This window comes from Corvus cornix, chromosome 10, assembly GCF_000738735.6.
Source record: "Corvus cornix cornix isolate S_Up_H32 chromosome 10, ASM73873v5, whole genome shotgun sequence".
NCBI lineage: Eukaryota > Metazoa > Chordata > Aves > Passeriformes > Corvidae > Corvus > Corvus cornix.
In genome coordinates, this window is record NC_046340.1 from 71,996 (window position 1) to 90,506 (window position 18,511).

General features: G+C 42.4%; 2 protein-coding genes across 5 annotated transcripts in view; one reads left to right on the top strand and one right to left on the bottom strand.

Moving 5' to 3' along the window:
* PIGB (phosphatidylinositol glycan anchor biosynthesis class B) overlaps positions 1-3,692 on the bottom strand; it is an 8,941-nt gene extending 5,249 nt beyond the window's left edge. Inside the window, exons 1-8 of one of the 2 annotated variants that reach the window (XM_039557353.1) lie at positions 3,485-3,692; positions 3,264-3,396; positions 2,904-3,021; positions 2,165-2,269; positions 1,888-2,018; positions 1,146-1,286; positions 688-739; positions 46-257 (exon numbers count right to left, since the gene is read on the bottom strand). In XM_039557353.1, coding sequence (XP_039413287.1) covers positions 46-257; positions 688-739; positions 1,146-1,286; positions 1,888-2,018; positions 2,165-2,269; positions 2,904-3,021; positions 3,264-3,396; positions 3,485-3,608 — 1,016 coding nt within the window. In that variant the 5' untranslated portion in view covers positions 3,609-3,692. The remainder of the gene's footprint in view (positions 1-45; positions 258-687; positions 740-1,145; positions 1,287-1,887; positions 2,019-2,164; positions 2,270-2,903; positions 3,022-3,263; positions 3,397-3,484) is intronic. The other variant, XM_039557354.1, reaches the window with a different exon arrangement.
* Positions 3,693-5,812: 2,120 nt separating this feature from the next.
* RAB27A (RAB27A, member RAS oncogene family) overlaps positions 5,813-18,511 on the top strand; it is a 31,156-nt gene continuing 18,457 nt past the window's right edge. Inside the window, exons 1-3 of one of the 3 annotated variants that reach the window (XM_010391198.3) lie at positions 5,813-5,943; positions 6,744-6,869; positions 16,471-16,588. The gene's annotated coding sequence lies outside the window, so the exon portion shown is untranslated. The remainder of the gene's footprint in view (positions 5,944-6,743; positions 6,870-16,470; positions 16,589-18,511) is intronic. The other 2 variants (XM_019280931.2, XM_010391197.3) reach the window with 2 other exon arrangements.

The window sequence follows — 18,511 nt, forward strand, 5'->3', positions numbered from 1 at the left end:
GAACACAACCAGTGAGAGGCAGTAGTTCTACTTAGGAGGGATTACCTGTACACCAGCACTGTCCAAATCACTGCCAGTAGAAAGATGCAGTACCTTCTTGGTGCCAGCACACAGCCATGAATAAAGAAAGGCAGATGGGGACCCAAGATGACTGGGAGTCCCTGAGTGAAGTACCAATGCCAAGGATGAGAGCCGTAAAACGTTGCCAAATTCTGCAGCACGTTGAATTTCAAGAAGTTCAGCTGAACCAGTACCCACTGGGAGATTGGGGGGGGGGGGGGGGGGAGGGGGAAGTTAAACACAAATCCAAAGTCAGAACCAACAGCTGCACTGAACTACAGTCATCGCTGGCCTTAAATGATACATTTTTACTCCTACTTCAGGGGGTTTTTTTTCCACTAAGACTCATCATGGATTTCCTGTATTCAGCAATTATCACAGAAGTGTGTAGATTTGTAGTTTGTTGATAACTGTTGAGGACTGAGCAGACTGATTGATGTAGCAGTCCATCATTTGAAATAACTGAGAAGTCAGTGTTGAAAGGTTTGTGGCTTAGGATATAGTTAGAGATCACAGCCCAGACACTGTCACAGAAACAAGAAAAGTCAGACAAGTCTGAAACATCCATCAATGCTAAAATACTAAACCCCAACCTTCTTCTAATAAGTCAAGTTTAAAACAGCTTACCTCACCAAAAAACACACGGTCAATTATTAAAGAGGTTCCTACTGTGACCAATCTGCAAAAATGGAAAGTTCGTTGCACTGATATTGCCTGAATTGCTTTTGTATCTTCTCCAGATAGCTGCCAAAACTCCTATTCCTAGTATTTTTAAGATTATCCATACTCATGGCCCTTGTACAGTGGCTACTTGCCATCACCTGGTATCCTTGACACAATCCCAGATTAAACTGGAATGCTGCTCATATCTCACCATCATGAAATTTTTCCTAGTGCTTTTTTGCAGCATATATAACAGTTTAAAAAAAACATGCCACTTCCTTAAACTTCTGCAAAAGGACTCTATTTGTTCTCTTTTTTATTTACATGGTATCAGCTTTTTTGGCTTGTCTGTCTTTGCAGTGGTAAAACCAATCTTAAGATGTAGCTGTGCACAGTCCCAGTTAAATTCAGAAAGAACTTACCCAACTGGAATACACTTCTGTAGGATAAGGTCTGCTTTTCTCTGTTCTTGCAAAAAATGACTGAAGACCAGAGGCATCCACGGGATAACAGCAGTGGGACGAACAACAACTGCAAGTGCTACCAAAGCTAAATATTTACAGCTAGAAGGAAGAAACATAAAAAACCCAGAAGCTTATCAAAAGGTCTGGTCAATTCTTTTGCAGACAGTGACATTTCAACAACTGTCATGTCTCTGGCCAAAACTTTTTCATACTGGAAGTAACTTTTATTCTCTGGGTGCAGAAACCCTGTTTTGCTTGGAAGGCTGCAACTCTAGAATTGCTTTGTTAGCAATGGAGTTGCTCACTAGAGGTACGTACTTTAAAATAGTGAGTGGTAAAGAAAACTGTGACCACAAATTCACCGATATCTGACCCCAAAAAAGCTTTTATTATCTTTTCCCAAGTTACTACATATTCTAGTCCTTTAAAGTTTAAAATAAAGCTTCCCACAAAGTCACACTCTGCATGAGGAAACTGGGGAATAGTTAATTTTACATACCAGCTATAACATAACCTTAAAAAAATATTTAGAGGAAATACCAGAGTGTTCCTTCCATGAGACAGAACTCTTGCTACATGAATGAGGGGGCTTTGGTTGCCTTACATGTTAAGAAAAAAAGTTATCATTTTAAACAGTATCAGTAGATTGGTGTCATCCCAAACCAAAAATCATCAGTACTGCTAGGAAGAAGTTTCTCACCTGTTCCCCATCTTGGAACCTTTTATCGGATAGTAGGAAAGAGCAAAAATTGTAAGAATAGTCTCCATGGTGTTTGTTAGAGTTCTGGTACAGGAGTACCATGTAAACCAGGAACAGAGCTGGCAGAAGAGCTGAAAATAATTATGAACACCACATTAAAACAAGTTCCTAAATGAAGGTGGTAATTCATCAAGGTGTGACTTAAAATTTTGTTCTTATTTACACTGCAAAACCACTGTTTATTAACATGCATAATTTTATAAAGGCTGTGACTCACCACAAACTTTGCTGTTTCTGAATTTTCAAGGTGCTGCACTAGTGAGTAAAGCTTCACATCAGCAAAAGCAGCCAGCATTGCCTGTGCAAGCCTAGGGACCCAGATCTGTGTAAGCAGAGAGAAAATTGGAACAAACCAAGTTAAATTCCAAGTTTTAGGAGATCACTACTGAATTACTGAATGACTGTTCAGGTAAGAAAATAGTGAATTAGTGAATATTCTTTATAGCCTTCTATGATTTAACAAATGAAATAGTAAGGTCCTTGGGTAAGGATAGTATTTCTGCCAAAAAAAAAATGTCTAAAGTTCAACTGAAAGTGTTCAGAGATGGCAAGTAGAATTATCTGCCATTCATCTCCAATAGAAATCAAAAGGAGCTGTTGTTAGTTATTTGTTGTGAGTTTAGTACAAATATACATTGCTAAACACTTTGGAAAACTGAACCACTGGGCAATTATGATGTAGCTGCAAACACAATCAGTATGAAACTCCAAGACATTGATGGAGGCCAAGAATAATCAATCCTCTGCAGTCACAGGCATCAGCGCTGTGACTGGAGATCTATGAATGAGTTCTGCCCCCATGCAAAGTCAGTGGGGTCTCTGTGCTCACGTATCTCTAATTGCCAGACTCAAGGCTTTGCATTTTACCTGGACAAAAATAAAAATACACTGTATTTAAATACAAGGCTTTAAAATTGAATTTTAGTAGCAGATGCGCATTTTTTGATTATACTCACCAGCAGCTGAACATTATCCTTAGCCAGCAGCTGTAATGCTTTGTACATGCTTGCAAAGATCAGTGGGTACGAGTAGCCCCTTAGGCTACTTGTCCATTCCCAAGTCAGGTAACCATAATTATGAATATTAAGGACAGATCATGACCAACTGAAACGAAAAGTTTCACCCGAGACATCTCGGTCGAGACCTTCTGCCCGCTTGGGCCAGAACGGTGGGGTGTTTGTTGCTGGTCAAGCCAACACCTTACATGGAAAGCCGTCCCCGAGCGCTCCCCCGCCCATGGCACCGCGGGGGCCGCGTCCCCTCCGGCCCGCGGGCAGCGATAAGAGGGCGCGGGGGCCGCGGCAGGCGAAGGATATTTGAAGACCATGCGATGCGCCACCTCCAGCGATTGCCAGTACTCGTCCGGGACGAAGCTGGTCTGAACGAGGAAGCAATTGAACGTCCGCAGCGCCAGGGCGAGCGCCAGCAGCGGCGCTGGCGCGGCCGCACCTGCAGGGGCGAGACTGGTCCGTCACGGGTCCCTCGGGGGCCGCTGGCTGCCCCCCGACCCGACCCGACCCGACCCTCCCCCGCTTACCGGCGCCTCGCTGCGCGGCGGCCCTGCCGGCCGTGCTGTACAGCACCGACCGCCGCTTGCGGAGGCGCACCACTCCCGGCATCCGCTCCCGCAGTGCCGCGGCCGCCTCCACCCGCCGGGGCATGCGCGACCGCGGGGGGCGGGACAGCGCCAGCACTTCCGTCCGGTCCGTGTAGCGAGCCGGAGGCGTGGGCCGCGGTCCTAAGCCGTGCCGGGTCCGCGCCGTCAGTGCGCGCTCGCCCCGTGCTCTCCGCGCCCCGCGCGTGTCCGTGAGCACGGCGGCGCTGCCTTCCGGCATGAGGGGGCGGCTGCCGCTGCAGCACGTGGCCGTGGCCGTGGCGCTCGGCGTGGCCAGCGGGCTCTACATCTACGGGCCGCTCTTCCAGCCGCCCGTGGCCCCGCACGGCTCCGCCGACCCCGCCGCGCCGCCGCCGGACGCCGCGCCCGACAAGAGGCCCTGAGGGAGTCGTTCCAAGGCACCGCCTCGCAGCCCGGTCCTCGCACACCCCGTCCGTCGGGAACGATGGAGCCGCTCGGAGCCGGCGCGACCGTCACCTGCCGGGACCGTCCCTCGCCGGGACCGTCCCTCCCAAGCCGCCTCTGCAGCCCGGCCACGGGCTGGAGCCACTCGCCTGCTGGAGCTGCAGCTGCGTGCCTGTGTGTTTGGTACCAGACTTTGGGACGTGAATGTTGAATTATGTATGACATTCTGAATGTTTGAAAGTCTGTTTCACATCTTAATTTATATAACATCAGGAAACTCGAAGAAGAAAGCTGCTCCTGCGTGGTTGTGCTCCATCGGTTTTCTTGGATTGCCTCTGATCTGATCCTCCAAGTGATAAATACAATTTTTCTCTGCTTCTCACGGTTTCAGTTCTTAATATATCAGCTCAGTTGGGAAAGCAGTTGTGCAAATGGTTGAGAGAGGAACTGCACCCAGCTTTTTCACCCTTAGCTTACAGTCAGACCTGGCCATAGGTACATACACACACGTACCACATGTGCATACACACAGCTTTCATTCCTGACAGAGTGAGGTTACAGTGGATATTTAATAAATAAGTCTGCCTGAAAAATGGGTTGTACTTGGAGAAGAGCCTCGGTGCGTAACTCAGGAAGACAGCATGGCTCTTGGAATAGGTGTGGATTAGTCCAACAGAACAGCATCTGAGACTTGGGGAAACCAGATCAGTAGATATGTCAAGACTTCAGTAAATCTAAAAAGAAGCCAAACCCAGGAGATCTTGGGACAAACTTATGTCAGGTTTTGGTTTTAACACAGAATCTTGTTTGGACAGAATGCGGGAAGAAACCTATTGTCTGGGTGTCTTTATAATTTAAGCCAACAATGTGATAGCTGGAGGCAGTGGTATGGAAGCTGAGATGGGAGGATAGCAATAGAAGGTGGACTGGGAGGTGCAGAGTGCAGTAAATGCTGTTTGGACATAATATTACATGGGCAGTGGCTTTAAACTGAAAGAGGGCAGGTTTAGATTAGATATTAGGAAGGAATTTTTTACAGTGAGGGTGGTAGGCTCTGGTACAGGTTGCCCAAAGAAGCTGTGGATGCCCCATCCCTGGAAGTGTCCAAGGCCAGGCTGGATGGGGCTTGGAGCAGCCTGGTCTAGTGGAAGGTGTCCCTGCCTATGACGGGGTTGGAACTAGATGGTCTTTAAGGTCCCTTCCAACCCAAACTATTCCATGATTCTATGAGGAAATGCCACAAATTGCCGCAAAAGTTCAGTGCAAACACTGAACTACTGCAGTGACTCCAACAGCGTCCTTTACAATACCACTATCTATTGAAAAGCTTATTTTGAAGAGGTGTAGTTCAGGTCTAGTAGGCACTTCCTTTGTAAATGTAACTACTGGAATTGTCCATAAAGATGGCAGTTGAATTAGAAAAGTCTAAAGAAAGAGGATGTCTGAAGTGATGCAGGTGGAAAGGGTTATTGACGCAACTGAGCTTAAGACAGCTTGCTGAATTCTTGAAACTGCTTGATTGAAAGCGTTTATTGGGCAGTTGCTGAGAGTGAAGAGGACTCTTCCCTTGCGGGGGAGGGCAGGCAGCCAGCAGGCGGCAGGAAGAACTCATTAAACCCACAGTGGTGCGCATTAACCAGGCACGGCACATTTTCGCCGTAAAACCTGTTTCGCCTCTCATGAATTCTTACTAAATGGCGCAGGATCTTTCAGAGAGGTGAGGAGGGAAGGGCTGAAGAGCCAGCCCGGTTAATGCCGCTGAGCACCGCGCGGTGCTGCCCTTGGGCTGCGCTCACCCCGCCCAGGTGGCTGCGGCGGGGCCGGGACACGCCGGGGCGGCGCCGCCCAACCCGCCCCCACCTCGGGCTTTACGGGAAGTGATGTTGCCTTGACGGAAAAGACACGGTCGGAGACCAAAAAAGGGCAGGTGCGGCAGGACGCGGCTGAGGGAGCTCCGGCGGCCGGGAGGCGAGCAGGTAAAGCGGCAGGGGAGGCGAGCAGGGCAGCGAGCCGGGGTGGCTCGGTTCGGCTCGGCTCGGCCTGGCCTGGCCTGGCCTGGCCGGGCCGGCAGAGGGCTTGATCAGAGCTCCAGGACGGTGTTTCGGGCAGGGAATTTGGGGTGCTGCCGCCCTATCACTCGGCCCGCGCCTCCAAAACAGCGACCCGGGCTTTAATAAAGGGGCCTCACTCGGGAGATCGAAGCGAGACGTTCGGAGCCTCGGCCTTTGAACTGCCCCTCATGTGCTTCCCTTCACAGCTGCTGCCCTGAATGCGAACAAATAACCCCACTCGGGCCTTCCTGCGCAGCAGCTGTAGCACCTGCAAGTTTCCCACCGCTTTAAGCGTGCGTTTCTTTTTACAGAGGAGAAAGGGATTGCATGTCTGGTTTAAATTTTTTAAAAAGGCTTTAAAAGTGGTAAATTATTGTGAAAGCACTATAATAATGTTATATCTGCTTAGCCAGGACTTAAATCTTATATGTGAGTATCCACAGACCTGTTGCTCCTTTCTGAACAGTGCATGTTTGTCTGAGGGAGGCTTCTTGCTAAGAAGGCTCAGAAGGGCCCTTCAGCCTGATTTGCAGTGCTTGGGTTGAATTTACACTTAGATGACCTTGGCTCTAAAGAAAGCTAAATCTATCAGAAACACCTATTGATTTTCCTAGCTCTGTAAGTAACTAGAGTATATTGATATATAAGTGGTATTTTTAATGGTGCTAGCAAAGTATAAAGGACATGCTTAAAACTGTCAAAGTCACTCAATTTTTATCTCTTAGAGGTGCATCAGGAATATTTTGAGCTTTCTGATTGTATGACTCCTCTAACGCTTCCTTCCCTCATGGACGGTGCTTAGGAGATTTTCATCAGGATAACACATACGTGTTTGGAGTTAGTTCTGCAAGGTGATGTATTACTATACTTACAGGTTTTTCTTTGAAACTCTACGAAATCTATTCTGCCTGCGGTTTCTTGGAAACTTAATCTTACACAGACATCTTCTCTCAGCCGTTCTTTCTTGTCACAAACTTTTTACTAATTTTGTGGGTGTTCCAAGTATTTTCCAGCAAGGGAAAAGCATATACTACCATATGCATTTTAAATGTTAGGTAAATGTAGGAATAGAATTTGTGATGCTAAATGGATGTCTTAAAAGCATAAGTTAAAAAGATGGAAAAAAGAACAGCATGTTCAGGGTTCTAATTTAACATCTCTTGCACAAAGGAGTTGGGGAGAGAGGGTGTTCTACAACTTACACTGGTTTATTTTCCCAGTTAACAAAGTTTCTCATCAGCGACCAGATGTCTAAAACCAGACTGTAAGTTTGTTTTATCACTATTGTTAAACATGGGAGCACATTATTTTATCACTTGGTTACACATTTCCTTTTCTTTCAAAGAGAAGATATGATGAGATAAAAGAATTCTTAAATAGCTTCTGACATTTACAGAAACAAGTATTACGTGCAGTAACCCCTGTGTGCCTTTGAATTCTTGGTTGTGCTGATACTGCCGGATATCTACTGTGCTGCTAAGTGACCAGTGATAGGTCTGTCAGCTTTCAGCATAATCTAGCAGATCAACACCATTACTAAGATCAGTCTGTCACAGTCAACAGAGGTAGTTAGAAATTAATTTAATTTTAAGAAACAGGCAAAATTGGCACTAGAGGTGGAATATAAAGAATGACAACTCTTTTTCGCCTGTTGATGTCCCAGCAAATAATTAAGTTGCATTTAAAATGTTTTAAACTCATGATTTAAATAATTAATCATCAAATATTCCCTTCTATATTAAAGCAGCATTGTTGTACTCTGCGCTTGTGATTGGTCCTGCAAAGGGTTACTTAGGTATTTATAGATAAACAGTTTCTGGGCTTGGCATATGTAGTGCTCTGGAGCTTGCTTTTGCTCCTGTTTTGTAGATACCACCCAGTGCTGCAAATACAATCTGAGTTTACAACACTGGCTTCAAACATGGCAAAAAAGTACAGCATGGTTTGATAAATTCTTACTTAAAAGGCAGCTTTCTATAGCAGAAACACATTTTTTTTCTATTCATACAAATATATTCCAAATCAGTCTTCCTCTGGGTATAGCATCTGGTTATGAGATTTCTTTTCCTCATTTCTTTTATTCTTTTCTTAGTCAGAACTGCATACCTGTCAGGAGGCAGGACTAACTCGAACCATGTTAAATCAGCTGAGATCACTTAATGATTTAATGATCCTTTTATCTCCAGTGGAGCTTTGTGAATAAGTCCTAGCCCTGACTTTCTTTCCTGGAACAGCCTTACGTTGTTGTGTTTTCATACATAAAACAGCAGAATTTACTTTTGATTTATAGTAATAAGTAGTCTCAGTGCCTGTGATTTATTTTACAGTCTAATAAGCCTTATGACATATAGATTAAAATATGGCATATAACTAGCATACTTTTTTCCTCTGGTGTTGGTGTGGCTTCAAAGGGCTGAGGATGCTTTGGGGTGTGTGTGACAGTTTTGCATATACTGGGTGGTGGAATCTTTTTGACATTTTGGCACATTTCAGCACTCTGGAGCTGACCTAACAAGTTCTTCCAGGCAAATGTCCTTGCTTCTATGGCCCTGAGGATGATATCAAAATGTAAACCAGTGCAGTGATATTTTCCTGAGTTTGCAAACCCATTTCTCATACTATTTTCTTTCCCTATGTCTGATACTTTTACTGATGAGAAATGGGTAAGAATAAAGCGTGTCAGGAAAAGGCACTTCCGGAAGACAATGTGAAGACTGGTAATAAGGTAGCAAAGGGGCAGAAAACACCAGTGAAGATACAAATTTAGCAGGAGTAAAAATTTTCCAGAAATCTGTGGTTTGCAGTAGACAAAAGAAGTTGGTATATATGTGAGCAATGTTTTTAAATTGAAAGTCAAATTTATGTGAAGGGTATTTTGAAAAAAAATTTACTTGTGAAGGGTATTTTGAAAATTAATCTGCACTTCTGCAATAATTCTTTGTGTCAATGTGATATGTGAATGAAAGGACTTTAAGGAGTACACCTTGCTGAAATATTTTATGATATTTTATATGCAAATAAAGCACTGGATGGGTGTAAGGACACTGCTACACCCATCAAGTAAATCAAGTAGCTGATTCCAAATTAACTTTGGAGTTTGTGATTCCAGTTTTGCAGCTGTGCAGAGCTATTGGTTTGAAAGGTGATAACAGGATAAAGGAATAAATAGCAAAGTGGATAAAAACTCTGAATCTGGAGTAATACTTTCAGGTAAGTTGAGCTCCAAGAGTAGAAGCAATGCCTCTTTTAAGAGCAGTTTATTTTGTTGGAAAGGATAGGCTTTCAAGTATGTAAGCCCCTTTCAGGTTTGAATTAGAAACAGCAGAACGCAAAGCAAAATTGAAAACAACTGTTGCACAATTTTTATAATACTTCTGTTAAGCATGTGTCATTAAAAGGTGATGAAGGTTCTCTGGAGAAGTGCTGTTGTCCAAAGTCAGCCCAGTCTGTCTTAAGGTCTGGCTCATTATCTTCCTAACTGTGGGATATTTCATTTGGTTCTCTTATCGCCCAAAGACGGTAAGGAAAACGGTTGCTCTGTGAACTGAAAGGAAGAAAACAATTCTTTCCAGTAACACCACTGGGGAGAGGAAATACTTGGACTGGACTGAAGGCTGCTAGTAGTGATAAGGACCAATAAAGCATGTATGTTGGATAGGGGGAAAAGAAAACTTTATTCATTTCTATGAATAAAAAATGCAAGTTTTCTGTTTTTTCTCTTGTGTATCCACCAGTCTTGCTAGTACAGTATTTTATATTGGTAGTTGCTGAGGGAAATTAGCTTCCTCCTGGAGATCCCTGCTGGTGATTTTGTGACTGTCATGGAGTGGTGGTGCATTTTGAGAATTTCAGGGAATCACTCAAGGCTCACAGTTGTGGGATTGCTTGTGCTGTGAAGCTGTTTTATGCAAGGTTTGTATGAGATGAATTGCTGCTACAGTTATTGCCAATGGCTGGTGCTTTCCAAGTCTGCTTGGAAGCCTAATAACATTCGGAATGTGAATTATAGCAAAAAGCAGGATAATTGGGGTCTTTTTATGGTGGCTTGTTTTTTTTTTTTTTAATTGCAGAGGCTAATCATAATTCCTCCTCCCCCATCCCCACTAGTTTTGTTCTAAACCAAACTTTATACGTGACAGAATATGACCCAAAATACGGGTATCAGGTTATTTCTAGCCCTGCTGGTATCATCCGTTTCCAACAGAGTCTTTCTCATGCAGCACTATCAGATCCTGTGCATGTAACTGCACATGCTCCACTGACTTTCTCCTCTAAAATTGATTCAACTTGACAGGTCTTTTCTGTCAGAGCGTGAACTGTCTGACTAATACTTATTTTTTTCCATATTTTTTTCTTGGAACAGTGTCAGGATAGACATCTCTGTACAGAGATGGTGTTAACAGAGTTTGGAGATAGTACTGCCTGATTTGATTGTGTTTCTTCTGAATTTAATAGCAAAATTCTCATAATTTTAGTTTGGATAAATGTAGACTCAAGTTGGAGCTGTTAAAGTAGTAGTTTTTAAAATGTTCTTTATCTGTGAAATGGAAGAGGTGACTATAAATCTCTATTTGATAGTTTTCTAGAATTGTCTGTTTGGATATAGCCCACAGGGCCTGAGATTCTGCTGTGTGTCATGAGGAGCTGCAGAGCAGGCTTTGGAAGGCCTGTGAAAAGAACGTGCTGCAAAAGTAGAATCATGCTTTTTAGTAGGTTTTAAAACATGAGACAGCACACCCCCAGCCCCCCATTCCCCCCCCCCCCCCCAAATCTGGACTGCTAATTCAGCAAAACTCCACTGGTTTTATTCCATTCACTTTTTAATAGTAGATTTGCTTTTAAAATAGATGGTGTCTTTTAAATTCAACTTGAAAGCAAATGTAATATTGAATGACGGTCACAGTATGTGCTGTGGCAGGTACGACCTGGGCAGCTGGTGGGTTTCCCTTGCAGAACTGGAAACTGTAACTGCTAGCTTTCAGGGGAGGCAGCATCCCACACATCCCTTTACCCAGCTTGCCATTTTTTCACAAAGTATAGAGAAAGTTCAGATCTATGTGGCTTCTTCCCCTCTGTAAAGGAATGTTAAAGCTGATCAGCAGATTCAAATGTTGGGGGAGAAGGCAGAAATAACAGAAATTCAGTGTCTCTGCCCTTCTCTAATGAGCTTTGTTTCCTTAGGAAACCAGGCTAAGAGGCATGTCCTCATTTCAGCTTTGTTTTTTGCATTGCAAATTTGGAGCTTTGTTCCAAGAAGTCATTATTGCATTTATAATCTCCAGTGTGGTGTGTTGAGCCCTAGGGAATTTTTCTTCAGCCTAGCATCTTGTGGGAGCATGAAGAATGGGAGCAGTAACGTTTTTAGTAACTGGGAGTCACACAGGGACTGGAATGGGGCCAATGGAACTGAAGGCCTACTTTGGTAATGTACTGCAGAATCACCACCTTTCCAAGCCCACTCATTCCTCCTGCACACCCTGAAGGAAGGTAGATCGACCAGTCAGGTTAGTTAACCCGGGGAGTCACTGAATAAATGGGAATATGAAGGAGCTGTAATGTTAATGGTGTTCATGCTTTAAGAAATGGTAGATAAAAATAGGCATCACAGGTGTTTAATTTGGTTTCATGTGCTTCATTGCATGGAAGATCAAAGAACAATACACTGCAGAAGCATTACTCTGCTGTAGCTCAGAAGCAGCAGACTTCTCTGTCACATATTTCACATAACTAACCTTTCCATTTTTCCTCCTGAGGGCAGATTTAAAGTGTAAAAGGCACTGTTGTCAGCTTGTGAGGAGAATGAAGAACCACTTGCCCTATTAAGTAGATTCAGAAAAGATGTGAACAAGGTCTTCTTTTGCTGGAAAGAGAACCCAGCTCTGCTGAAATTGGTTTTCAAATAACATGTTGGATTAGGTAGTGCTAAGAATAAACACATATCAATCAATCTTTAGTGTGGATAAAAATATGACAGACACTTTCAAAGCTGTATTAATATAGGATTGTAAAACCTTGAAAATCCTTTCTTAAGTAGCTGTAGTGCACATGTTCCTTTAAATTGGGACAGAAGCTTCCTGCAAAGCTACTATGTTTTTTAATTTAAAAAGTTCACTTAGTCATCAACCCTTTAAAGTAGACAAAGATCACTGATCTAAAATGAGATTTGTAGCTCTTCAGGCTGAAGATAGAGACATCAGATTATTGGTGTGCTTTTACAGCTTCTCACCCAATGCAGGGCCACTGGTGTCTCATGCAGTACTGCTCTAGGTGCTCTCCTCATGCAGTCAGGCACACACTTCATAAGTCTTACCAAATGTGAACCAACATAGTCTCACAGAAGAGCTGTAGCATGTCAAATAATCCATCCGTCTTTAGATTAAATGTTCTTTTGAGTACAGATTATATAATTTGAGTAGTGCAAATGTTGCCAAAATACCATTTCCTACATGCAAAATGATGACATTTGCTCATTTCAGTCAGAACAAATACTCATGTTTATTCATACACATTTTATTGCCATTTTAAATAAACTTGTTTTCACCATTTCTTGGTGTTTTAACATCTTATACAAAGACATGTACAATAGTATTTTTTAATACAATTTTCCTTCTGATATTTCAGACCTGTAATAAGAGAGAACCTGGTTCAGGTATTAAAGGGTTCTTTCCTTCCCCTTCTAATTCAGATCTGGAGTAGGTATCTACGCTTGGCTTTGCCTTGGGGATAGACTGTGCCTACGTGGGCATTAACAGAAAGTGATGTAGAGGCAGAAATTCTGCGGTTGAACAGAATTGACAGATCAATTAAAGTCGCTTGTTTGGGATAATTTTACTAATCTTTTTTGAGGCCAAATATAACCATATATAAATCTTGTTTTGGGAAGCAATCTTTTGATGTTTTTTCTGATGACAAGAGTTTGGTCTGAAGTTTCTCAAAGTGCTGATCTTGAGTGCCCAGCTGCTGCAAAGGATTCCTGTCTTTAGGCAGTGTGATGTTCTGTGAAAGCAAAGCTGATGCTTTTCAGTTGTTGATTATTTTACTGTTAACTTTTTATTGTTGAAGAGACCCTGGTAATTCTTGAAAGGTAGTTATCTAGAGCCTCTCTTGGAGCAGATTATTTTAAAGAACCTCTTTTCCAGGTGAAATCTACAGACCTTAAATATACCGATATTTTATCTCTTGCAATGCTGAAAGAAAGCTCTGTCACCATTACTAAAATTGCCTAGATTGGCTTACAGTTGAAAGAACATAATGAAAGTTTTACTTTAATCTGAATATTACTAAATATTTAGCAGGTGTGCCTTTGGGTAGCAGAAAGGCCTGCCTGACCTACTTTTATTTTAATCACTGAGGGGATATTTCATGATTTGGTCCTGGCAAAGTTCAGCTGTTACAGTTCTGGAGCTCTGGTGTGAAAGCTGATTTTGTGAGTGTGGGTTGTCGTCTCTTTTTTTTTTTTTCTTTTTCTTTTTCTTTTCTTCCCTGAAAGGATACTGGTGAGAGGAAAGCAAAAGAAAAAATCCTTTATATGGAATTTATCTCCTCCTTGCAGGTCTTTTGAGTTCTGTCCTGAGGTATTGATATGTTACTGCAGAGCAGGGGCAGATGACATTGATGTTAGGCACAGCTCTTGGCTTTGGAAACAGGGATGTGTTCTGTAGCATTATCTGAAATGGGCTGTTACTAGATCCACTTCTTCTCCTATTCCTCTCTCCAGTGGCAGATGTCTTTATTTCTGTGGGCAGGTAGCAATCAGCATTTTTCTTACAGAAGAAACATCTGCTACAGGACAGTTTGGACACCTGCAAATTTTCTCAGGGGCATGGAATGTATGAAGGCAAATATTCTGATGCTTGTAATGAAGAATGCTCCACACTGTTCACTGTGTTTAACTCCTCAAATTTCCTCTTGAATTCCTGGGCCTGCAAAGCATACAAAATTTTTACAAGTAGACCATAAATTCCATGCATTGAGATAACTTTGTTCATACAACCTGTTCATAGAACTTGTAAAAACATCAGGAATATTGAATAACTAAATAGATGGTTATTCCTTTGTAGAGCTGGAGCTTCAAAACTGCTTTTCACAGTTTCAGAACTTTACTGGTGTAATTTTGATCCCCTACATAAACTGAGAAGATGTCCAAGCTCTTATAACCCCCTCGGATTGGGGTAGCAGTGGGAGGAAGGCTCACCTTGGGCTGCCTGCAGTGGTTCCTGTTCCAGCTGCTGCTGCTTGGTTTGCTTTTGCTTCCTGCCACCACAGCAGGGCTGGCTCAGCTGCCTGTGCAGCATTTGCTGAGAGGCTGCAGACGTGTTTGTTTAAAAACAGAGACTATAAATAACCAAACATTGATGTCTTCCCAGTTTATAAATCTCCAGTTTGAAATCAACATAACTTCACCCTCAAGAAAACCTCTTTATTTCAGCTGTACCTTTCTGGCAAAGTCTTACTGTTTTGGATAAAACCCTTGTCTGGGAGGAGGGAAGGAAAAATTAGTTGGTGTTCCTCACACCAAGTTGGTAAGAGGCAAGTTGAGCAGCCTCATTTCATCCTGAAATAAAACACTGAAGTCTGGGGATTATTTATGAATTGTTTTTCCATTAAAGATGGCAAACATGTGACTGTGTGGAGGAGTTTGAACTCCATTTACATTGCTGGTTGAGACTTCCAGACAGACAGTTTGTGCTCAGTGTGTGTAGTCACCCCCCAGGGCTGTTTGCAACATGGCAGACAAGTTGCTGCTTTGTCTGTCAACACTTCTTATCCTGTTCCTCCTTCTGCACTCTGGAGCAGTTACCAGAAATTCTAGGGTGCTTGTGGTCTGAATATTTCTTCACAGTTAAGCAAATGTACCAGTATTGATCAGGGAAGCAAGCAGTTAAAGATTAAAAATGTGCATGTTGCTGAAAATTGAGTGCAATTCTGTTTCTTAATTGCATGTAGGAGCAAAAAAGAGTCCTTTATATTCCTCTAAAACTGGTGAAATTTATAGAAGATTGGATTGAACCAAGAAGAGGTAGAGTTTTAAAAATTACAACCTGTAACTAAACGTCAAAGAAATATATCTTAGTTAATTCTGGGGAAAAGCTAAGGCAGGGCATAAAAAGTGTTCCAGCTCTGTATAACAGAACTTAGATGTTCACCAGGGCAAGGAAAATAAAAATTGCCTCGATTCACGAGAGGAGGTGAGATAGTTGAACACTGAAACAAGTGAGTTAAGAAGCATGTGGAGCTGTCTTTGTTATTGGTAGATGAATCCATACGTTAAAAGTTTGTAGCAGCCTGTCTGCAGCACTTCTTAAATTATAAGATTGGAGACTAGTTTTAGACACCACCTTAATTTTCTTTCTTTGCTGCTCTTGAAGCAGCTTGAGGAAAGAAACTGAGGCAAGAAAGGATTGTGCAAGGACACTTGTCTGCAAAAGCTCACATCTGCTAAATCTTACATAGTGAGTGCAAAACTTGCTTTGTCCACACCTTTCAGTCCTCTCCTGTGAGCATCTGTAATGTCAGGGGTGTCTGAGAGGGGAAGAGGTCTCGTGGGACTGCAGGGGGCTGTGAAGATCCTGTCTCAGCCCTTGGATCCAGTGCAGGACCCTCCATCCAGCGAGTGCCTCGGTGCAGACACCGGTGTTGAAATCAGGGCAGACGTGTGAATTCTGCATCTTAGGGGCCTGTGTTAACAGGCCCTTGGAAACTGACTCATTGAAGAGTTGGTTTACATGTTCAATCAGTAGTTTTATTTCCTTGGAGTCGTTTAAAATGTCTGCATGTGTCTCTTAAGATTGTGCAGGGACAGGAGCTTGCAGGTTTAGCATCAGTGTTTCAGAAAGTTTCTGGCAATATCATCACTCCGATCTCTTCTTGGAGCTTGTTGCCATCAGAAGTGGTTCAGCAGAGAGGACTGGACACAGATGCCTACAAGGTCCTACAGTACAGCTGCCACTGTCCTCCCAAATCCTTCCAGCTCCCTCTCACACGGTCTCTCTCTAGTATCTGTGGTGATTTCGTTATCACTAACCTTTTCTGCTGTCCGTAAAGGTGGGAAATAAAACCACTCTGGGGAACTTTGGTGCTTGCTGTGTTTCAGTAGAGTAGGCTATTGTGTTTGCTGTATTTTATTTTTTTGTATACTTAGAAAAAGTTGCACTCACACACTGCAACTTCCTCTCCCTATGACAAGGAGGAGGGTCAGTAGTTTATGCAAAAGCTCAAGGTGTGTTACCTGGTTTAGGGAGGTATAGTTAGCTACTTTGCTTACTTTTAAAAGGGGGAAAAGAGATCAGTTGATCTGTCAGCAAGACCACATGACAAGCAGCTGAATGTAATTAGGTGGGGAGGGTGGTTGTGTGGGGTTGGCAGCTTCCCATGTCCTGTGAATGTTATAGCTATTGGTCTGAACTACGCTGTTTTGGTTTTATTTTCTCTCTTTGCTGATGCTTCCTGTAGATGAGAAATGGCTCTTTGTGCCTGACTATGGTATTCAAGAGATCTGAGCTGGGTCAGGAAACTCGTCACTGAAGCACAATTGGAAAACTACAGATCCATTCACAGCTGTCAAACATAGGTATGTAAACCCTTTTTCTTTTCCATTTATTTTCATGAGATTTATTACATTGTTTTCCTTGAGCTGACTGTCGTGTGCCAGCTGTTCCTCTGTTAAGAGCTTTGAAACAATGTTGCTGGACTTTAACAAGCTGCCTGGAATACTCTGATTTTGAGAGAGAGTTCAGCACTGCTGCATCCTCACGTTCTAGAGGGAAAAGTAAAGCTGGGGTGTACACTTGGCTCATGTAACACATAGGCTTTGGGGTTAAATGACAAAATTGCAGCTCTTGTGGTATGTATTAAGTAATTGCTTTTCACAAATAAATCAGTCAGATTTAAAGACAAACCAGGGTAAGTTTATTAATAAAATAGAATGACTGCAGTGACCAGTGACCGGATCCAGTAGCCCTAAGATGCCCGTTCTGGTCCCAAGTCATCAGCTTACATTTTCTTCTGTGTTAAGTCAAGCTTGTTCTGCAGTTGGAAGGAGGAGTTGGACCCCTGATAGTAAAGCGTGCTGTGCAAATAAGGTTCAGAATAATGAACAAAGTAACTCAGTATTTTTAAATGTTGCAGTGCTTGAACTTTCTTCCCCTCTATTTCTTCATGTGTTCCTGTTAGCATTTAAAGATAAACTGCACTGAATAAAGTAGTCCTTTAGAATGGTGGGGTTTTTTAACCGCATTGTGCACCAACATGTTTGTTATTGTGTTCGCTAAAGGGATGATAAAAGGAATGAAAATGGTGTGCTGCACAGTCTGTTATTTTTAATTATCAAAAGAAATTGAATAGCAAGGAACCCTGTGAGCTCATCTAGTTCACATTCCTTGTTCAGTCATATAGTAATGACTTGAATCTTTAATTACGGTAAAAGCAATATGAAAATGGGCTGTTATTACTGTCTTTTGTATCTCCTTTGGAAGAAACTCAGAATATATGGCTGACACATCTGACTGAGTTGTGCCATGCCACCCCAAGCATGCTTTTGTTTGGGCATCCTTTCTAGCCACGTGTTTGCCAGCATTTTTTTAATCATGGACCAAAAGTCCAGTTTTTGTAGACTGTAAATAACCAAGGAGGAGTTGTTCGGAGAACAGAAAACAGTATTCTCCTCCACTTCTGTGGGAAGGTCACGAGGCTTTCCCAGGGTTTTATTTGATGTCTAGCCTAGAATGTCTTAAGATGATTTTTCTCCTCCAGGACATCACCAGCTGACTTGTGTTTATGAGAGAGAAGTGAGAAATTCATAAATGTAGTTAAACAAGTCTCTTTTCTTGCTGTTCCCTTATAGACATCCCCAGTGTATTAAAAGTTTATATAAAATAACTGGTGAAAAGGGTTTTGTAAACATTGATGCTTGGCTTACTGGTTTTGTTTTTCCTGTGGTGTGTGGACGGATTGGTTGTTGTAGCTGCTTCACTGTAATTTACTGTTATATAATAATTTCATTTATTGCATTACATGTGCATTTTGAATGTTTGTTACAGAAACTATTTCTAGCACCTTTTAGTGTAGTGATTTCTAATAGCCTGAGTTATCTGATGATTAAATTTTGATAATATTGGGATTCTTTTGTACACTGCAAAACAATATGCTAGCATTTGGTGCTGCCACCCTTTTCCTCACCATACTCCCATTGAATTTCAGTATATTTGCGTGTTTCCAGCATGTCTTTCATTTACAACACCATCTTAAACCAAATATCCGTGGTAATTAAGCCTGGTAAAGACACACTGGGAGTCTAATTCAGCTGGGCTTCTTTAAGCATGTCACTAACGATGGCATTAAAGAGAAATTGTAATTTTTTTTCTTAAGAAAAAAAACTAGAAAAAAAGACCAACAAAAATTCTGAAACTGTAGAAAACTTAGAATGACCTCAAAAAATCTTAAAACCAGTTAATGGAAAAAGATCTGGAAGGTACCCTAGTAGAAGAGAAATAAG